Consider the following 22,253-nt stretch of genomic DNA (forward strand, 5'->3'; position numbering starts at 1 on the left):
AGCTTTGTTAAAGTAAATTATATTAGAGGATAGCCAGCATCATGAGTACCTTGAGTCTTAATATATGTCTTGCTTGTGACTGATGTACCTGGAGACATTAACTTTTTGGTCTTTGTGTCCCATTGTCATGTCTGTTGAGGAAATCTGTTTCAAATTTAGCAAAACTGTTCATCTAGTCTCGAGGTTGAACTGTATAGAACTGTTGTTACTGGGCACTGATCAGTGGTCGAGACTCTTTAAAGTGAGGGTTTTGTAAGTGGCAGCCAAAACTCAAGAAATAATGTGTGCTTTATCAAAAATGTTCATACAGTTGTCGGAATGGATAAACTGATCAAGTCAAAGGTGAATTTTTCTCACTGTAATTTAATGTTCGTTAATACAACTCTACTTTAAATCCATAGCTTTTCAGAAGCTTATGGCCACATCTTACATTTGGTTAAATACTGACATGATGACACTGATATTTAATGCCTACCTATAAGAAGACATTATTTTTATCTTATTTTTTTATGTGGAGACTTTAAAAAAAAAAAAAAAAGCAGAAAATCTCTGTCTTAGAAAATTCTGGTGTACATGTGGACGTAGTCCAGACATTCTCATTCAGTCTTTTCATGCATAGCCTTTTTAAACTGTTTAATGTACCTGGGTTGTTTGCCCTGATTCTTTGCCTTTCTGTGTTTGACCAGTTCCAGTTTTTGATTAAAGCACTGGATTTTGGACTTTAGTCTTTCTCCATGTGTGCTGCAGTTGGGTAATCCCCTCTGTGTACATTGCATTAAGTTCCTTCAGAGTCATATCTATTTGTCCAATTTCTTACGCTTTTCCAGTTCAGGGTTGTGGGGGGACGGAGCCTATCTTAGACCTTGGACAGGTCGCTAATCTATCACAGAGCTAACACATAGAGACAGACAACCATTCACATTCATATTTACACTTATAGTCGAATTATAATCATCGGTTAACCCAGACGTTCCCAAAGTGTGGGGCCCGCCCCCTAGGGGGGGCGCAGAGCCATTGCAGGGGGGGCGCGGCATGAAAAGGGAAAAAAAAAAACAACAACAACGCTTGGACACTGCTAGCACGGCGCCCACACAAACGCAAAGCAGGAGATGAAGCATCGCTGAATATGTTTCCAAACCAACTTCATTCTGAGCTAAAGACTAGAAAATATGGTGAAGCAAATCTTCCCTTTGGTTTCACAGTGCTGAGGTAGGTCTCCCTGCAGAATTGGTTTTCCCTTTGTTGGGAGCAGCGCTGGGCTGTATAAATCACAGACAAACAGTATCCCACATTCTTGATTTGTAGTTCACAAACACTTGTTGTAATGACTAACTACTCCTGACATTTTGGAGATGTTTGCTCTTTATACAGTAAAGTTACAGTGGGATACAAATAACATCAGGCTGATCCTGCCACAATTTGTTCCCCCGGTTCAAATCACGGACAAACAGCATCCAACAGTTATTTATGTTTTTGAACCCATTTTGCAGAGTGATTTGAAACGCCGTTTACGTATGGATGAAACAGCTGCGTTTTCAAAAATACCCGTGTAGGTGTGGACGTAGCGTAAAAGACTTAGTAGTTTATTTTCTTACTACCTGTAATTTATTGCAGATTACTTGTATTTGCTTAATTGTTTACTAAATGTTTGAGGTGTGAAATAAACCGCAATGGAGCAAAATATGGGTGTGTGTGGTTGGAGGATGTGTTCGTGCGTGCGTGCGTGCGCGTGCGCGTGAGGGGGCGCGAACATTTTTCTTGTAAAACAAGGGGGGCCCAGCAAAAAAGGTTTGGGAATCACTGGGTTAACCTAACCCCATGCATGTGTTTAGACTGTGGGAGGAAAATTCAGCAGGTATTCCGAACCCACGCAGACACAACGAGAACATGGAATCTCCACGCTCTCCATGGTGCCATCCTCCAAGTAATTAATTATTTTAAATTAATGGTTATATTATTTCCCAATTTGCCTACTGAATGTACTACCTCAAAATTTGGTAAAGATTTGAATGTATTCATTTATTTTTAATCTGGATGACTAATACCAACAAAACTACTGAAATTCCTACAGAGTGCTAGCTTGGCTCTAGCCTCCCAGAGTAATATATTTTATTCCGTTTTCACCAATGCCTCAGAGAAAACTGACAAAATTTGACTTGACAATGAGTTTACAGTCATTTATTGTAAGTCAGTTCTTTTGCTTCTCTAAATGCTAATTCTGCTTTTGCAAACTGTAAATTACATCCTTTAAAATCAATCATGTCTTATATTTTCACTTCCCTATAGTATATTTGAAGCATTTTATATGTGAATGCAGTATTGGAATAAACAGAGGTCTATCTTAAAGTGGAGGAGTGGGGTTTTTAGGTGTTATGACTGTGTTGGTAGTGACCTTTCATTTCAGCACTATTTTCCTCATCTCTCCTCAGACAGCACGAGTATATCTTTTAGGTCGATAATTATGAGTTTTCCTAATTATATCCTTTGACAGTGTTCCTTCGTTAGGATTCCTTGCGATGCTATCAGTGACTGATCACAACCATCAGCCTCACATCCTGCACCCGGAACATCAGGAGATTTAAGCCTGATAAACATCACAGATAAACTCTGAACACATTTGATTACGGAGACTTGGAACCCTGCCAGGATGCTTAGCCATTAGTCGTTTTACTCAATGACACTGTTCAGGAAGCACAAAGCAGTCAGTGATGAAACACATTTGACAGCAAATCATCTTCATGCATCACTGCTTTTACCTGGGGAAATAATAGAGCTGTAAACAGACTGAGAGAGACAGTAACATTTAGAGTTTTCACAGGAAGTCTTGTCACTAAACTTGTGTGTTTGGTGTACGCCTAAACCCGCATGGAAATGTTCACACTCTAACCAGTCCATCACATAATATAACGAAAGGAAACGAGCCGTAATTAACCGAATAGATCCTTTTCGGCACGGGAACAGACGGGATGTTACTAATGTGCTTCGCCACCTTGAGAGGTTTGATGGCGTGAAATCCTGTGTGCGTGCACACACAAATCGTGCTTGCTTCGATTTGTAGCAAAGACGTTGCTTCGCCCTAACAGAGCTACACGTACGTGTTACACCCCTGAAAACAGGGGGAAAAGAATCTCGAGAGTGATTATGACTTGCCATATTTCTTACCGTATTTACATTATTTTTGTCCTTATATCAACTGATATGAATTAGTATTAACTGAACAGTTTTATATGCAGTAGTCCTTCAACAGTAGTCCTTCAACCTGTCACATACGTACAGGCAAATCGATAGGTGCTCACTACAAAATGGACTCAGGTGTAAATTAACCCACCGGGGAGCTGCCAAAAGCAGACGCATGCACAAGATCCATCAGGACGTAATTTGTACAAATACACGTCCGTTGCCTGTTAAGCACCATGCTGATTTACGAGTTGCACCGAACAAGTGAGCATAGCTACGGCAGCCTGCAAAAGAGCATAAAGCAACCTAAAAAAAGTACTTATTATTCATGAAAATACAGTTATTTTCATGTCTCTGTTTTCTATTGTTACATCTTTATTCGTAAAATGTTTAACATCTATTCTTTACATGCAAGCGTATCGCAACCAACATGAGTAAGCTTGTTGAATGAATATTTATTTATTAAACTGCAAATTTAATAAATGACTCCATGAAATAAATAAATAAGTTAATGATGTAAATAAATTAGGTAATAACTTTAGGGAACTCTTATTTCCAAGTGGCCTATTTCGTTATTTAAGGGGACATTAATTTTTAAATGCCTCATATGTTTCCCTGCTTTTTGTTCCCATCTGGTAAATAAATGGGGTGCTTTTTAGAAATCAACAAATCAAAAGTTCCTGGAATAATTGAAAAAGCTTTTATAAGTGTGTAAGTGACTCATTTATGTTTACATTTGTATATGTGTTGATTTATTTTATAAATTTGAATTTGTCCATCATATTTACCACATTAATTTTTCATCTTTTAGGGCCTTTTATTTATTTATTGCTTAATGGTCTTCCAAACCCAAGTTCTAACCTCTAGTACAAGATGCAAAGAACTGCAAGAGAATTTCACAAGATGTGGCAACAGCTCTGCTATAGTTATTATGAAATGTCAGTCTACCTTTGTGATAGCTCATTGTGTGATCTGAATTGGTAATGCAGGAGATAATTTTTTAGATTTTGATTTTTTTTTGTTCAGGAACAATCTCATACTGAGGAAAAATCCATGGAAAATGATCATTCATCTTTGTGATTTTGCTTTTTTAACCTCATGATTTTTTGTTTTAAGATCCCCAACTTTATTATTTTGATTCAGTCTCATTAGTCTTAGTGCAATTTTGAGTGAAAAAGCCCTTTGCATGAACCAAAACACACACACCATAAAGTCCAGATAACAATATTACTTTTTTTGTCCTTCTAGTTTTCCCCACTATTGCCTCTCTTTTTGGCATAACTGATCTCTTATTACAGTGATATCCTCTTGGGGCATTAGACAAAAACTTCACAGGGCAGTCATCCAATCAGCATTCATGCCATTACATCATAAATAATCTGACACCAAAATAAAAACAAATAAACTCTGCTTTTCAATTGGTCATGTCTTGGCTAGCAGAGCTAAAAACACACTAGACTGCTCTGCTACCTAAGTGATGTAATGTCTAAGTAAAGATATAATGTGATGCTAGTGGAAGTTGCAAGCATAAACTGTGTCTTTTTCACAGTGAACGGTAGCAGTGATTGGAGTGAGCGGAGTCAAAACATTGATGTGGCTTCCAGATCTGAAAAATTGGTTTTCTGATTTGACTTGACTTGACAGAGGGATGCGGAAAACTAGTTCATGCATTTATTACCTTTAGGCTGAACTACTGTCAAACTGTCCTGAAAACTCCCCGAAAAGCCTTCAGTTGATCCAAGATGCTGGAGCACAAATACTGACAAGATGTATTTCTCCTATTCTGGCTTCTTTTCACTGGCTCCTTGTTACATCCAAAAACAAATTTAAAATCTTCACATACAAGGTCATGAATAATCAGGCCTCGTGACATCAAACCTTTATACTGTTTATGGGTGGAATCCTTTTAGGGAGGTCACGTCTTTCTAAGTGTTATTGCAAATTTTGCACATGTCCCCTGCTGTAATTTAAATTTCGTACGTCCACTGATCTGTGGCCTCAAGTAGCCACCTGTCTTTCCCTGTAGTTAGTGGCACCTGTGCCTGGCTGACACACCGGAGGACCAACCAAACGCTGCAGTATATATAAATATACACAAAGACACTTTTTATATACCACTTCTCCACCTTGTTCTGTCAGCTCCTGCAGTAGAAAGGCTTAGACTCAACTCTTATTCCTTTAGTTACATGTGATCCCCGTGTAACCCTGCTTTCTTTGTGCTGCAGATACTCCACATGTGCCAGCTTTTGTTCAGGCTGCCTGCTCCTCGTTGCTTAAACCCTGCCTGCCCGCTCTCCACCAGCTCCACCACAATCTGGCGTCCTCGAACATCTTCAGAAATGTTAAAAAGGCCAGCTTTGCTCTTTTCACTACCTTGAGTGTCTCACTGAATCAAGACTGTACAGACCTACAGAAACTCACATTCACATGAATACAATTACAGTGCTGCAGATATGATCATTGAAATTTTATCCTTTAATCTGTGGCATAAAAATAATCGTCAGTCTTTTCAAAGAACAATAAAAAAGTTTCAATATATGCTTTTAATTGGATGTAGGGTTTCATAAAATTGGGGCACAATACTTTAATTGAGCACAGTCTGTGTGCAGAGGTGTACGCAAATTGAAGTAGCAGTTTTTTTATGTGCATGTCAAAGCACTCTGAGATCCAATAAAGGGGAAAAAACACAGCATGTCTTAAAATGTTAACAAAGTGTTTTAACAATGTGCTAAACATGCTACTTGTAGGGGGCAGTGTTCACAATACCCCAAATGTAAAATGTACATCACACACATATTCATAATTAAAAATACGCTTCCAAAACTTCCTCTGTCACTGAATATGATTAAATGCACTTCGAAGAACATATAATGGACTCTCGGGAGATGAAATAGGTGTGCGCGCCAACACACCTGCGTTGATACAAAAACAGTATATACACACAGTGAGGAGCGACAACCAGACACAGTTGCCCATTCACCCAAATATGTGCGCACAGACAATAGCCTGAAACTCCCCTCCAGCCTGGCAGGTAATTGCTGTCTATGGGGGGACAGGTGCTTCTACAATAGAGCGCCAGTGTCCAGGCAGGCTCTATTCACTGCCACTGTAATTACCTAATTGAAAAGCTCACAGGGGAAAGAGAGAGAGTGTATTGGTGTGTGTGTGTGTATGTGTGTGTGTGTGTGTGTGTGTGTGATAAAGAGAGAGTGTATGGAGACTTGGATAAAAAAGAGGAGAAGAGGAAAGATAAGTGCTGAGCTTATGGAGTACAATAAAGGCTTTGCACCGCACACACTTGCTTGTACTGCACGTGCACATGCGCACGCTTCCGGAATTTTTTTTTTCCCATAAGGAAAAATATTCCAACGGCCACACCTGTATGTCCACACATAGAAACATTCTGAATCGGATCCCTCCAGGGCTAAATATTGTAGAGAGCATGATTGAGAGATGGAGCGAAGGAGGGAGTAGTAATGAGAAATCTATTGTTGTAAGACAGGGATGCAGCAGGGAAAAGAGGAGGGGGGTCAGGGTGTGTTGAGATATAAAAGCGGCAGGGTCACTCTCATTTCTGATGTCAGCCTCTCCATCTCTGAGCCCTCTCCATGCTTTGGCTGTAAGTTTTATACGTGATATATAGTCAAGGAAGAGCAGATGGGGTCTGCGTGTACGTGGGTGTATGCGTTTCACGTGAGAATTCAAATACATACAAATATGCACCTCGGTGCTCCCATTCACTGCAGAAAAAACAATGCTCTATAACAGTTTTTATTAGCAATAATCCGCTACCTTCACGCTTCTGCAGTCAGATTAAAAGGAACAGTCAGCATTTCGCTGAGAGATTCATGACAATATTTCTAACATTTCCTGTCTCTACTGTAAATGTGTAGCTTATTTGTACGTGCAGTATTTCACAAAAAATTACATTTCATAAGCAAAGTTACCCATTTGCTAACAGTAGCTTCATTTTAATTGTGAGTGCATTTTCACAAAATATCTGACATTTCCTGTCATTGCTTTTAAAACCTTTTCTAGCTTCTATATTTTGTACATTCGGCTTTTGGAAACACTTCAAATCCCCAATGAACATCCAATTTGTTGAAAGCTCATCCCAAAAACCTCACATGCTTCGAAAGAACAGTAAGGTGCTGTCATTGTCCTTGGGTTTGGTCCTTGTTTGCCCTACTGTTGCAACCTTGTTTTGGCTCATTTGTGCGTCCGTGGTCGACTACAAACTGAAGGAGCTCGCATGCCCAAAGCTGGGGTAGACTCACGCTGTTGTTCTTGAAATGCTCAGAGAAAAACTCCTGTAACAAACTCTTTGAATTCTGTTGCCTATTCTTCAAAATCACTGTGTTTGATGAGCGCATTGGATATTTGTATTCAGAGTACAGTTGGACAGTTTGTGTGCTCTCCGATGGGTACGGGAAAAAAGAAGTCAGGCATGAGAAACTGCAGAGGATTTCAAAGGTGGGTCCTTGTCGAAAAAACGGCTAAGGATAGGAATTTAGTCATGTGAGAAGAAAAGACAGAATCGGGGATACGAGTGCAAATTGAAAGGATGAAGAAATGAAAGCCAGAAACTATTTTAAGGACAAAAACAAGCAGTAGGATCACTTTTGGCTGACAACTTAATATTGGTGGGAGAATCCCAAATGCTGGCTCCCTTGAGCACAACACAGTCTCTCACAGGCCTGGATAGGCATCATTTGGCTTGGCTTCGTGGCATTTATGTCGAATCTGACAAACACACACTGCAAATAAGCCGTGAAGAAAATGAACCAATCTGCAGAAATTCCCCTCGCTCTCTATCAGTGGAACAAATTCAGCGTCAGTGTGAGAGGAGATGTCATACTCTATCGCACTGGGCATCAAACGCACCCTGGAGTTGCACGCGCGTAAATAAGCGTAAGACATGACATGCTTCTTGTGGGGAACATCTTGGCTTAGTAATGCTCTCTTTCTCTCTCTCATATCTTGCGAGAGTTCTATGTGAACCCTGTTAGATTTAAATGGCACCCTGCTGTGCACACCAGCGGTGCACGTATACGTCTCCAATGTGGGGAGCAGGAGTTGCACATAGTATAGCAGCATGTTATGTGTGTTTGCTGTGCGTACATGTTTGAATATGTCTACATTATGTATCCATATACTGTATGCCAGAATTCATAAGTATAACAAAAGAGCAAAACTTAAAAACAAAACCCTCAACAGTAAGAAATGCTCCAAAACGTGATGATTTCTTTTGTTTCTTTAGATGTTTATGGACAAATGAGTATTAATAAACACAACAGAAAGGCATGATTACTTTAAGTTAATATTAATTTAATATTATAGATTAAATTAAGTTGACTTTACCTAGAAACTTAAGCAAACTCGTCTCATCTTTAAAGGATTTACGCAAACTTGTGCACAATTTAAAGATACGACACATGAACTTATAATCAAAACAACATTACATAGTAGTTCAGCAAATTAGTAGTAGTTAAAGTAATTTAACTATGTCACTATTAATAGCCTAGATTTTTCATGGTATTTACAGTCATGTGCAGTCCAAAGTGCAATGCTCAGAGAAACTGCAAAAAAACCAAACCAAAAAGAGCTACGTTCAACTTCATGACAGTATATTGAGAAAAAGGCTGGACAAGTAGGCTGGTTTGGAAGGGTTGCCAGGAGAAAGCCTCTTCTCTAAAAAGAACATGGCAGCACTTAGATTTGCAAAGTTGGATCTGATCAAAACACAAGACCCTACATTGCAGCATAGGACCTGGACCAAACACACAGATCTGACTATGAACTCCTGTGTATATCAAAGTATTCGAGGACCAAATGTGAGGACATCTGTCTGACAGCTAACGCTTGATAAAAGTGGATCATGCAACAGGACAACTGTCTCAAGCACAGCAGCAAATCTACAACATAATGGCCAAAAAAAGAGAAACAAATCAAGGTACTACAGAGGTCCACCCAAAGTCCAGACCACAACCCGATTGAAATGCTGTGGCAGGACCTTAAGAAAGCTGTGAATAAGTAATGCCTGCAAACCTCAATCAAACAAAGGGCCAAAATTCCTCCACAACAATGTGAGAGGCTGATAACGTTGTATATAAACAATAAATTCTAGTTACTACTGCCAAAGTTGGTTCTGCAAGCTACTGAATCATGCCATGTAGCTTCCTGCATGCTTTGATGGACGGACGGACGAATGGATGATACAGCACGGGCAGATGGACCATGGATGGACAGATGGATGGATGGATGGAGCACGGATGGGAAAATGGATGGATTGATGCATGGGATGGATGATTTGCCAATCACAGCCACACTAGCGGCTGGGCGATCGTGGCTCAAAAGTTGGGAGTTCGCCTTGTAATCGGAAGGTTGCCAGTTCGAGCCCCGGCTTGGACAGTCTCGGTCGTTGTGTCCTTGGGCAAGACACTTCACCCGTTGCCTACTGGTGGTGGTCAGAGGGCCCGGTGGCGCCCGTGTCCGGCAGCCTCGCCTCTGTCAGTGCGCCCTAGGGTGGCTGTGGCTACAATGTAGCTTGCCATCACCAGTGTGTGAACGGGTGGATTACTGGTTTCGTAAAGCGCTTTGGGGTCCTTAGGGACTAGTAAAGCGCTATACAAATACAGGCCATTTAAATATTGCTTTAATAAAGTGTATTGAATAATTATGAACTTTCGGTAACCAGTGGTAAGGCAAAAAAACTGAAAACCAAATAAATCCCATAACGGTGGTGGGGGTTTGAGCTACAGTGAACATTTTAAAAACTTTCTGAAGTGCTCTATTCACTATTTATTTTTTGTGATTTCTTTTTAAGTGAAAATGCCAGAATAAATGTATAAACTCTGAAGCTTCTGAAGATTAACAGTTGTGTACATTGTTATGCTTCTCCAAGCTGGATGTCCTTGTTTCTTCGGTTAACTCTGATCACAAGTGACTCCTAATCTGTGGTCCTGCATGAGCAGACACATCACATCAGACTTTTGAAGCCTTGCGCAGGTCTCTGAGTGTTGGTGTGTCATTCATCACTACAGTCCAAGACCGAAATATCACAGCAGCTGCAGACTCTAAAGCCCTTTTCATCAGTCTGTCATTCAGATTTATCTTATTTTTACATTAACATTTCTCAAAGCCTCATTCAGACATACCCACACTGATGGAGAGAGCCACGGTGCCATAGGCGCAAAACAGCTGTTCTATCCCCCACTTCCACACATGCTTATTAGAAAGGGAGTCCTCTCACTTTTAAACTAGCAATACCAAAAATTTACAAAATGTCTCAGCGCTGCTGCAAATAAGAAACTTTGCCAGTTGGATAAGATGTGCATGTTAATGCCAGATTAGTAATAATACAAGCCTCATTGCTGTTTATGGCATTTTGGTGGGTTGAGAGACTCGCAAAGACACACAAGAGTCATCTATCACTGGAATCTTGTGTGTATCAATTAATGAGACGTTAATTGTGAAGTCCTGAAACTGATGTAAATGCCAACAGTGACCTACACGGCTCATTCAAACATGTAATTAACATATTTAGATGCAGTCAGATTCATTCATGGTAACGTGCGCTAGTTTGAAATGGGCTTTAGTGTCTCTTCCTCCATCAACACAGAGCAAACAAATCAGCAGCAAAATTTGCCTAATTCACAGCAGACTGTTCTTGTGAACCTTTATCTAACTTGTTTTACTTTCAGTTTACTTAAAATCCATCTATAAATCCTCATAAGTACAACTTCCAGCACATAGACCCAACAGCTCATCGGATGTTTAGGGAAATGTAGGATATCGTGCTTTTGTGCTGGTTAAGAGATGCAATTAATAAACAGTGTGTTGTTTCTTCCATGAGACAGCCAATATACCTGAAATATGTTTCTTTCTGAATCTGCTTCTCTTTTTTTTTTCTTTTGATGATACTATTTTGAGGTTCAACTCTGTTGTCAAGCAAAAAAAGAAGAAAAAACAACCTTCAAAAGATAAAGCTCTGAAGCAACAAAGTGCTCTAATTGCTGTATTGGCTATGACAGCCTCGTTCTTTTCTTTCATCACCAACACACTCCATCAACCTTTTCTCTGTCCTCCTGCAGTGCACTCATCTCTCCTCTTCAACATTTTGTCCTGTGACAGTAGCAAAAAATGGCCGACCTTACCTGGATTCACCCCTCCCCTCCCCATTATTTCTCTTTTTGTCCATCGCAAACAGACACATCTAATTATTTTGCGATGTGCCCATTTTTTTCCCCTCTGCATCTTCCACTCGAACCACTCTGAACACTGGAGGTCACATGTTTAAATAGTTTCTCTTCCCATCCGCGATGAGCACAAAAAGACATAAAACCAGAGTTATTTATTATGATATAAAACACGCAGTTTCGGGAAAATGAAACCTTGGAAGATGGACGATATTGAATTTTTCAAGATGGTGCTCAGTTCGAGCCATTGTCTTCCCCCCTCCCTCGGTCTCTCTGGGGACCCGGCACTGTTACGTGTTGCATTTAAGCACACAGGTCAATAAAGGTAATTGATAAGCTCTAGGATATATTGTGATAAATGAAAGATATCTCTGGTGCAATGAATCAAACTACCTCTCAGGCTAGAAATGGACAATTGTATGCCCCCGCCTAATGGGAATAAGCATAAACTCATCTCCGTATAACAGACAGACATCTATAGCGCTGTATTATTGGGCCATCACTTACACTTTATGAGCACCTCAGATACTGAGGCAGGGCCAGTGCAGCATCTGGGAAGGCCAGTTTATAGATTATTGGCAAGTCCATCGATCTGTCCGAAGAAGCCTTGGAATCACTTTTTCAACGGAGACGGGCAGAGCTGACATGTGCCTTATACGGCTAAAAATTAAACGTAACGTAAGATGCTTGAATTTGTCTTCCTATTAAATAATACCAAGAAACTTACATTCCAGACTCATGAGTTATTTAATATTGCTTTATGGCAGTTTACTTGATATTCTCCCCATCAAAGGGTAAACTTCTTGTACAGGCACTAGTGAACACATGAAAAACTGCTGCCCTCTAGTGGTCGCAAGCTGAAATTATCTTTATCCATTTTTATTTTGAACATAACAAAACAATGACGCACATTACTGTCACAAAACAGTCACACTCACATACACAATCGCAGTTATAACATTTTAAATTTGAACAATAAAAAAAAAAAATTAAAATTAAAAAAAAAAAAAAAAAACATCCAGCAGTGCAAAAACTATTAAAAAACAAACAAATACTTTGGCATCAGGAAAGAGCTCACAGCTTATTTGCACATTCACCAGAATTATTTCAGCACAACTATATGCTAATATATATTTAGACAGCTATTTCACCCCATTTTTAAACTCACATTTCCATCAAGTGTATACTGACACACGCTTTCAGTACATTGTACGCATTTATTTTTTTTCCCATGGTCCTTTCTCATAAATAACTGCTGAGTGGTTTCTGGAAGCTGAACAAAAAAAAGAAAAGTGGTCCAGTGCATGTGCCTCTCCAACTGAGCGCTGCAGAAAGCCTTTTTGTCCAGTTTTGATGAGATTATTTTCTCTTGTGTCTCACAAGGTTCAAAATAAATTCTCCAAAATGGAATAAAAAAAATCTTCTGTTCTCAATTTAAAAAATTCATGAAAGGAAAAAAAAAGCAAAGTCCTTGTTTGAATCTGAGGCCAAGATCAGAGCTTTGTTACAAGAGCTGAGCAGTCATTAGTCTCAGTCTAAGACTAGCCCAGCTGCCTCAACTCAAGCAGCTGATGACAAAGTTTCACTCATTCGATTTTTTTTGCGTGTTTAGGCTTTCAAGATCAGCAGGTACGACTTCAATTCCTTGCAAAAGCTTATCATCCATAAAGCCCGTGTCCCGTCATTGTCCTTCAGGTTCGTCACCACTCCCGAGTTTTCCTGTTGATCTTTGCCACACTGTTCCCCAGTCTCTTCGTAAAGAGTGTGTGTGATTTACCACAATAAGTGTGTGTCGTTTTTAACAGTTCCTCTTCTAAAGGCTCCAACAAAGACGTCACTGGGTCTGTGCCGAAAGTGTACTGGAACGACAAAACAGGCCTTTCGTTAAGTCTGGCTTTGTGTTTTCAGCTTAACTTTGAGTTAAATTCCAAAGCTTTAATCTGTTTCAGCTTGGACCACAACAAAGAAAAGACGCGTGATATTTCAATCTGCAGTCTGTTCTGTATTCTATGACCTCTCCGTCTGTCCAATCCAATATATGGAAGGCATAAAGCGAGGAGCGCAAACCTCCCTGCATATACAGAAAGCCAGAGGAGGAACGCATGTTTCATTTAATTTCTCCCTCTTGAACAAAAGCCTAAAGAACATAAAAAACACTAAAAACTAAAGAACATTCTCTTTCTGTGAATCAAAGCTCAATATCAAATTTGGCATTTCACATGTAATGGAGACTGTTTTTGTGTCCAACAAGCAGGCAAAATAACTCACACTATCCCATTTCTGTTTCTTAAGTATGCTAGTGTCCTTATGGCTCTGCAGTTGGCTCAGAAACGTGAAAAGAGGAGCAGCAGAACTAATCAGATTTCCTAAGTAAGCGAGCAAAGTGGTGCGCTGAGCTGAATTTGTGCTCAAATTTGTGTTTCCTTAGATACATTAAAAACTAATTCAGCTTCAATCATGAGGGACTCCAAATCTGATTGGTCAGCCAGGCTTGCACATAAACCGCTGGGTGTTGATGGGGGTCAGTTTTATGCTATAGGCTTACAATCCAGTAACAGCCAGGGATTAGAGGGAGAATTTCATGTCTTCCCAATAATGAAGGGCCCTTTACAATACTCTGAGGAAATCAATGGGGAATTACCATTTTTTATGCCAGCTCATTTACTTGCAGTTGGGTCTGATATTCGGTCACAAAGAGCAGGAGGTTTTTATGAGCGCATACTTATACACACCCGCTGCTCATAAAGTTGCATTTACAGTTGGGTGTATTGATTTTGTGCAGTTGATGGGGCGCTGCTGGTGCGCACACTCCAACTCTAAAAGTACCGCCAGCTGTAAAAATTTAACTGCTGCTTCCTGGGCGCAGCTTTTTTTTGCAGCGGCGGGAGGGAGGAGATGCTTTACGACAGACAGGCCGATGTGCTGTGTTAGAGGCGGGGCGGGGCCGTACCCTCGCTTCTTTGTGTGTGGATGCAGAGCATGGACATTGACTTACACACACCGTCTCCGGTTTATTGGGAATATTAACTGCTAGAATAAAGATCCTGGTTAAAATATTAACCAAAAAAAGTGGGGGAAAGAAGTAAATCATTAGTTTTAGCATCAGCACAAATGATGCATTCAGGAGCCTTTGTCCTGCTGTGTAGCTGCTTATATATACACGAGTGGCATAACCCAGTGATTCCTGGGCACAAAATGTGAGGTGAAAAGTGGTGTATTGTAGCAGTCATCTCACAATGTGACTGCTGTTATTATTATCTACATCTACAAACTCACTCATATTTAGAGGGTATGACGTACGCTCTCATTCTTGCTGCTCTTTCTGAGCCACAATTTGTCTTGTAACTAACATTCTGAAAGTAAAGGCACCGCCAGAACCTGCCTTTTCTCACTGTTTCCCTAGCGATCATCACTGTGCCTCAGCCCCAAGTCACCTGACTGCACACCTGCTCTGTATTAGTATTCATTCATCACGTGCTGTTCAACCAGAAAAGCTTCTCCAACAGCTCAGGGGAGTGTGGCACTTCCACTGTGGAGGTTTTGATAAGAAATTTGATAAAAGCTGCCTTGACTGGGGTCGTCTGTCCCTGACATCACCGTCCATCAGCACAACCCTGCAGGGATAACGCTGCGCTTCTGCTTTCACAACAGTGACTGTGACAATAAATACTTGCATACATTTCTTGGTAAATGCACATGGTACTGTCCTGCTACTATGAAGTGTAGCTGTACAACAAGCTCAAAGAAATGTTTTTTCAGGAACTATTAAACGCACACAAGACTAATCCATACTCGTGCATCCTTCTGGCAAACCAGACTTAAATCTATAAAAGTATTGTTCAAAATGAGTGGGTGTCTCCACCTGCACATACAGTGCTGGTTAATGTGTCTCCTGCCATAATTGATCCTATCCTGGAAAGCCACAGTCTTAACTGCAGGCCAAGGATAAAGTATAGATAAGGCATTACGCTGATCTATGTTCAATAGGAAAGCAATGAGGCTCCCAGTGTTGATGGCTTCATTAAGTAAATGCCACTCATGTCGTCAATATCATTACACTGCTGGTAAGCAACCCATAAACATCCTCGTGGGGGAAATTAGCTTTCCTCCAACCTTCTGCCAGTGGTGGAGATTTGTGTCTTCCAATGCAGACAATCTGAAGTCACCAGCACTTTTAGTCTTTAGGGTCAGCACCAATCTGAAATCTCATCAAGGAGGGGAACGAATCGGGGCACGAGGTGTGTCTCTGGGTTCAGAGGGGCTATAAAAGGGCTTTCCATCAGACGTTGCACTAAATTGCAGCTACAATACGTTGAAAAGTTTCAACAAGTCACTTTTTAAAGCTGGGACACTGGGAAATTTGCTTTTTGCTGCTTTTCATTCTGTCATATGAATACAAACTTATCCATTTGTCTTCCACTAACAATATCTGTCTTTTGTATTTTTGCACACCTCTGTTGCTTGTGAAGCTCGCACACAAGAATTTCACTCGCATGTACTGTATCAGTGTACCTGCACATGTGATGTGACAATAAAAGTGATTTGATTTTGATTTAAAAAGTATATAATCACTGTGTGTTGTTGAAACCCCTAAAACCACACACACACACGACTGTCTTTTGCTGTTTCTGTTTCTAGACCCTTTCACGTTTGTCATGTGTGTTCAGGGTGAACATGCTCTCATCTGTGAAATGCACAGGTCGGCAGTGGTGGACCTGCTAATCCTGGTATTCTATGGCAAATGGCACCAGGGCTCGCAAAATTTCAAAATCCCTGGTAGCCCTTCGGGCAGGGACTCTTCAGTTTTTTGGAGCCCAAAATAAATTTAAGTAGCCCAAATAAAAAAGAGAGCAATTTTTTGATTGATGTTTTGTTTCCTTTACAATATTATACATTAAAGTATAATATTGTAACGGAAACAAAACATTAATCAAAAAATTGTTGAAACGCAAATTACAACATTGTATAAAAATTACAATCATCAACTCAAATACTTGGTTCTAATTGAACAGACATTTCTATGAACTTGTAAGAACATGAATCAGTCTGTGTCAGATCCTGCATTTGAAATTTCCACTGAAGTCACGGGTGAGAGGCAAGTGGAACCAAGATCTAGACCATTTGCTTTTTGAAGTTTGCAAAGACTGCTAAATTTTGCCAATGCTAGTTCACTCTTTGCAACATAGTACGCTGTTCTAAACAGATTTTTCAGGTTTATTTTTAGTATGTTATGTTATGCAATTGGTGTTTGTTCCGGGAAAGATATTGCAGACTGAGCAATAATGCATTTCTAGCATTTCTCATGGGTTCTAATGGGGGCCTTTCTTAAAATGACTGGTCCCAGTAACAAAGGCGCTTGTCGACTCAGAAATCGAGGGAAACCAACAACACACCCGGCAGAACATTATGTTATTTACATGGGTGCACATAAGTGGTCCGCATTCGCTGTCAAAATAAAAGACGCGCACCAGATAAGAAGTCGCAGCGTGCGTTTGCATCCATATAAAAGGCAGTGTTTTTGTCCGCTAGAGTGGGATTTTCACGGCACATTCTGCACCACATCTCTGTGCGTTCATCATTTGTTTGAAGCCAGCTCACCTGCGGACCACTTATGTGCAGCCCTGGTTATTTAGCTTGTCATATTGCAGCCACAGAAATTCTTTTGTCCATGAAACCATAAAGCTGCACTTTCTTTTTGCCTTATAGTCTGATTTGTCATAACTTTTCCGTTTTGTGGTAAGCTTTTCTTTGGCTGTCACTTCTTCACCCTGACCTGTCTTATTTGGCTCACCAGAACTAAAATATATATCCTGCTGCTTTTACACACGCGCTCACATAACGCTCAGCGATTCTCTGCGCGATCAACCTCTCACATGTTTAAGCTGCAGGAGATTTCACTTGTCATGTTTGCATAGTAAGCTAACGACTGATAAGACGATGTCAGAGAAATTGGTGCGCAAATTATCATCACTCACCAATCAGTGCTGTCGCTCTCTATACACAGTTCGCGCGATTGCAAAGTGAAAGCAAAAAACAAGCGCAAATTCAAACGCGATTTCAATATGTCACATATTGAGTGGCTCACCGATGCCAATGACATAATTACTCAGCTACATTTCCGAAAGAATGCAAAAGCATTGACATAGATTTTTCCTTCCTATGATAGCCCGACGAGCAGGGCAGAGATAGATTTTGGTAGCCCGACTGGAAAAATCGCTAGCCCCGGGACGTCGGGCTAGCGATTTTGCGAGCCCTGGGCACGGCACCGACACACCAGGCTCATGTTGTCTAGTCAGAGACATTTACACCAGTGGGCTGCTGGAGGTCATTTTGCAGCTCTGGCAGTGCTTACCCCGCTCCTCCTTGCACAAAACAGCAGATACTGGTCCTGTTGATTGATTGATTGATTGATTGATTAAGGGCCTTCTACGGCCCTGTTCATCTCTCCTAGAGTAACCGCCTGTCTCCTAGAATCTTCTCTATGCTCTTGAGAGAGTGCTGGAAGACACAGCAAACCCTCTGGCAAAGGGACCTATTGATGTGCCCTCCTGGAAGAACTGGAATACCTGTGCAACGTCTGTAGGGTCTAGGTATCACCTCAAGCTAGCAGCAGTGACACTGATACTAGCCAAACACAAAACAAGTGAAAAAATATTCAGAAAGGATAAGGAAGGAAAATTATCAGCAGCCTCCACCTGTGAAACCATTGCTTTTTATGGTTGTCTCATTGTTGCTCCTTTTTCATTAACACAAAGCAGTTGAAACTGATTTGTGTTAATGAAAAAGGAGCAATCGACCCCCTCTACTACTAGCATAAATATCCCAGTAACACTCACATAATCCAAAAACACACCATGGCATGCTGACCTTTTTTATGGCTTCGTAAACAGCCCTGAAAGCAGGCTGTTTGTAGTCGTGGTACACTCCTCTGTTTCCATGGAGTATGTAGATGCCATCCTCCTCAGCTGAGGCACAGTTGCTGCCATAGATGCAGTGATCCGGGCGATAGTTCCACTGGCACGAAAACTCCAGCAAGGACTCTGCAGACAGAAGCAGATGACAAAGGTGGCACAAACTTGGTATTCTGTACACTTTTACAGATACGATATGCTGTGAATTAGTAACTTAGTGTGTGTCTAAATGCGTGCAGTCATACCGGGGTTATAGTGGAAAATGATATTTAATAGGTCCTGGTCTCCCCATGTTATGTTCAGTTTATATTTCTGGAGTAGAGGCATCAGGAGCTCTTCCCAGCGCAGCCCCACTGATGTCATGTCATTCTGTCATTCAACAAGCACACACACAACACGATTATATTTACAGTTTTGGTGCAGGAAGGTTCGCACTCTCATTTTCATGGACTTGAGTGCAAGTCCACTAGAGAAGGAGGACATCTTGTGGTCACTAAAGGTAATACACCGATACAACCTCACCTTAAAGAACATGCTCCTCATACGTGTCAGATTCATGAGCATGACCCCTGAGTTGATGCCCGTCCTGCCGTAGAACGGGTGACGGGCAAAGCGATTGTACCAGGCGATGCGGGGCTCCTCGTGCTCTGGAGCCATAGCAGCCAGCTGAGAAGAATTAAAGTCAGACAGGAACCTCCACAAGAGGTCCACCGGCTGCAGGAAGAGGATGTCTGAGTCCACATACACAATAGAGTCAACGTCCTCTAAGATGAGCTGGGAAAGGACAAAAGGAATATTTGTAATGCTCATGTAAGTGCAGAAAAGCATACTTCACAGACTTGAAGCAATCCAAAATAAAAATCACTATGAATACATTTTTCAACTTCACTCTTCAGAATTAAAATAATATTACAACTTACAGGTAAGAAGAGTCGCTGGGAAGCGCAGGGTTTGAAGAGTTTCTTCCACTCCGCTGCATTCTCATTGGGGAACCTGATGGAGTAGACTCTGTAGCTGAACCTGTAGCGAATAAAACCAGGCCACGACTCCAACTGGAACACAGATATGAATGCACTGGTTTTGCTACCTGAAGTAATGCACATTATGGCATTCGTAATCATTGAAACTCAACAGAAATGGCTACCAATGTTAGGTTTCATTGTCACGCTTCAAAAGCAAAGGTACCCACTCACAGCTTCAATGAAGCCGGCGTGAAGCTGATCTTCTGCAAAGATGTGCAGATGGAGGCGCTTGACGCTGAAGAGCACAGCAGACTTAATCATGGTGAGCGTCTCCTCCAGCCTCTCCCCGCAGGCCACCACAGCCAAGTGCATGGGAGGTTCAGGCCTGGTACCAGCAGCCTCCTGCTGAGCCTGCTGACGCATGATGTACCTGAGGGAGAAGACGGAATTGGAAGTGCGTTACACTCGGGCAGAGCCACACTCGAGATATTTTAGGCAAGATGATCTGAGTCCTATAACAGTAATAAACTTACCATATAGGAGGCTTTCAACAACAACACTCTAACAAGCTAGTATTTATTAAATTCCTTTAGTGCAAAGGGTGGAGGATTTGGTGAGTGTGACTTGATCTCTCTAGAGCATGGGTGGGCAATTCCAGGCCCCAAGGGCCAGTGTCCCTGCAGGTTTTAGATGTGTCCTTGAACCAACACAGCTGATTTAAATGGCTAAATTAGCTCCTCAACATGTCCTGCAGTTCTCCAGAGGCCTGGTAATGAACTAATCATGTGATTCAGGTGTGTTGACTCAAGGTGAGAAATAAAAACTGCAGGACACCAGCCCTCGGGGCCTGGAATTGCCCACTCCTGCTCTAGAGCACTCACACTGTAGTTGTTTTAAGCCATGCCTGTATTTAACTGCACCCAATAATTCTAATCGTGAATAAATCCCAAAAGTAATCATTTGTCACTACGGTGAAGAACTGTCCCTTTCTTTGTCTTATGTGAAAGAAACTTTTAAATTCAGGAATAAAAAATGTGTTTCAAAATGTATTTTCTAACCCCCTTAATAGAAAATAAAATCCCCAAAAATTGTGCTTCAGGCTGGGATACCTAAACCACTACGCTGTAGAACACGATTTGGCGCCCTCTGCTGGATAAAATATGCAAAGACGCTATCTAAAACGTATCCTGAGCCTTTTCCCCTCATTATTTTCTGGGAACAAGTAGAAATTGTGATTATTCAGATAAATCTGTGACAGAAAATATCAACACGTTATTCAGACTTTTAATCCATTTAGTATGGAGTACCCACTTCTCTCTTCCTTTACTCTGCCCAAACCTGAACCATAGCAAACACAGCCATGTGTGGACACCATGTTGATTTAAAGCAGCGTGATAAAAACACACATTTAGGCTACGTCAGATATTTTTGTACCAGCACATTTTTTAATTCATTTGCCAAAGATATGGCTGTGGGACACACAATGTGTGGTTTACACAGATCCTACATCACTGACATATCGACACATATCTTTTATACATGAGACCTGCACGTTAAAGTGCAAACCTAAGCAGGTAGTGTGCAGCATGTCTAAATATTTACTTGTTGAGCTTCCCTATGACCGACTAATCAGTCGCATTCCTGTAGCCTGAGTGATTACACATGAGTACCGGCGCATGCTTGCTGAGTTTTACAGGTTGTCCCGTCAAGCACAACTACAAGCGTTGTTTCGATTTATTAAAACATTGAAAATCCACTCCTACCAGTTGTACGAGTGTGCGTTTTTATCCGTGACCCCTCGCCTGGCTCCAGACGCTCTCAGTGGGATGAGAGTCTTCTTTGCTCCGTTTCTTCTGGCGGACACGTCCGAGTAAAAGAGCCTGCTGTAAACATACAAGCCCGAAAACACGGCAAACACCATGCACAGCATCAGTGCACGCATGTACCGCCGCATTATACAGTTTCAAAACGCAACTCGGAGCTGAAACCATTACACAGAAACTAGCATTTAATCATAGACCGCTAAGCTAGACGCCGCGGTAACGCACTTCCGGCGGGGATTTACAAAATTAAACTTATTCCAGTACCAATTACGCCCTCTGGCGGTGGTTTGTTTTGTTTTCTTTTGTTTTTTCTTTTGGCGGGGTGGGGGGGTTGTTGTTGTTGTTTTTTATACCTTTAAAGGTTTGTGGAGAACAGTCAAAAAGTCTTACTTTTTATTATTTATTCTGACTCAGTATAATACTATTATTAAAATAAAAAATTCTGAGTATATTATATATGTGCCGTTCTGGTCCTTTTATTTATTTACTGGATACTGTGTATGTATATGGATTTATTTGATCTAACCTGCGTTTTTTTTTTTTTAATACACTTAGAAAAATGTGGAAATGGGTAACTTCAGAGCCATCTTGACGGACACAAAGAACAATTCAGAGCACAGTTTCTCTTTATGTCCAACAAAAGGACATTCTTCAGCTTGGACACAGTAGCTTATTGTCAGAATCTTGCTTAACTAATAAGCAATCAATATTTTTATTTATTCATGTTTAAATAACTAACTTGAAAGCATGGCTAATAAGACCTCTTGGAAAACAATTTAAGTTGGAAAACTTACACTACGTTTTGAGTGTGTATCACAGCTGATTTCGACACTAAAAACTGGACAAATGTACTTGCAAGTCTACAAGTTATACTTTTCTTCTTATGCTGTTTCACTTTCTGTGCTTTGATGCTCCGAAACAGGTCGTGGCTGTCTTTACACTTTTATTTTGAAGGCGGCAGCAACAAACTTCCTTATCTTATCTATGTTTTGTGTGTTTAGTGTTGCAGCTTGCTCAACAGAAGCAGGAGGTCGAGACCCTCATTTGGGGGAAGGGTGGGAGCTAACAGCAGAGTTCTCCCCCATCCCTCCCCCCTCCAATCAGCCTCTGTCTGCAGCAACTTTCCACGGGTCTCACCTCTGAAAAGACCCATTCAGTGTCTATGATTCAGTGTGGCTTTAA

At 41.0% G+C, this 22,253-nt stretch overlaps 1 protein-coding gene across 1 annotated transcript; it reads right to left on the reverse strand.

Annotated features, from left to right (window-relative positions):
• Positions 1–12,109: 12,109 nt before the first annotated feature.
• Positions 12,110–21,354, reverse strand: gxylt1b (glucoside xylosyltransferase 1b). The gene is made up of 7 exons (XM_087830378.1): positions 21,012–21,354; positions 19,480–19,678; positions 19,207–19,338; positions 18,809–19,060; positions 18,532–18,655; positions 18,243–18,415; positions 12,110–13,234 (listed from the first exon to the last, which is right to left on the reverse strand). The coding sequence occupies exons 1-7, from the start codon at positions 21,200–21,202 to the stop codon at positions 13,076–13,078; spliced, it is 1,230 nt and encodes a 409-aa protein (XP_087686504.1). The 5' UTR covers positions 21,203–21,354; the 3' UTR covers positions 12,110–13,075.
• Positions 21,355–22,253: the final 899 nt, after the last annotated feature.

Source organism: Neolamprologus brichardi, chromosome 17 (assembly GCF_056152115.1).
Source record: "Neolamprologus brichardi isolate AB-2024 chromosome 17, ASM5615211v1, whole genome shotgun sequence".
NCBI lineage: Eukaryota > Metazoa > Chordata > Actinopteri > Cichliformes > Cichlidae > Neolamprologus > Neolamprologus brichardi.

Excerpts from the sequence above, each read along its gene's own strand:
- gxylt1b (XM_087830378.1), bottom strand. The coding sequence starts at position 21,202 with ATGCGGCGGTACATGCGTGCACTGATGCTGTGCATGGTGTTTGCCGTG. Across the intron at positions 18,656-18,808 it reads TGAGGAGCATGTTCTTTAAG|AATGACATGACATCAGTGGG; the intron begins GTGAGGTTGTAT and ends GTTGAATGACAG. Across the intron at positions 18,416-18,531 it reads CATTTTCCACTATAACCCCG|AGTCCTTGCTGGAGTTTTCG; the intron begins GTATGACTGCAC and ends TTCTGTCTGCAG.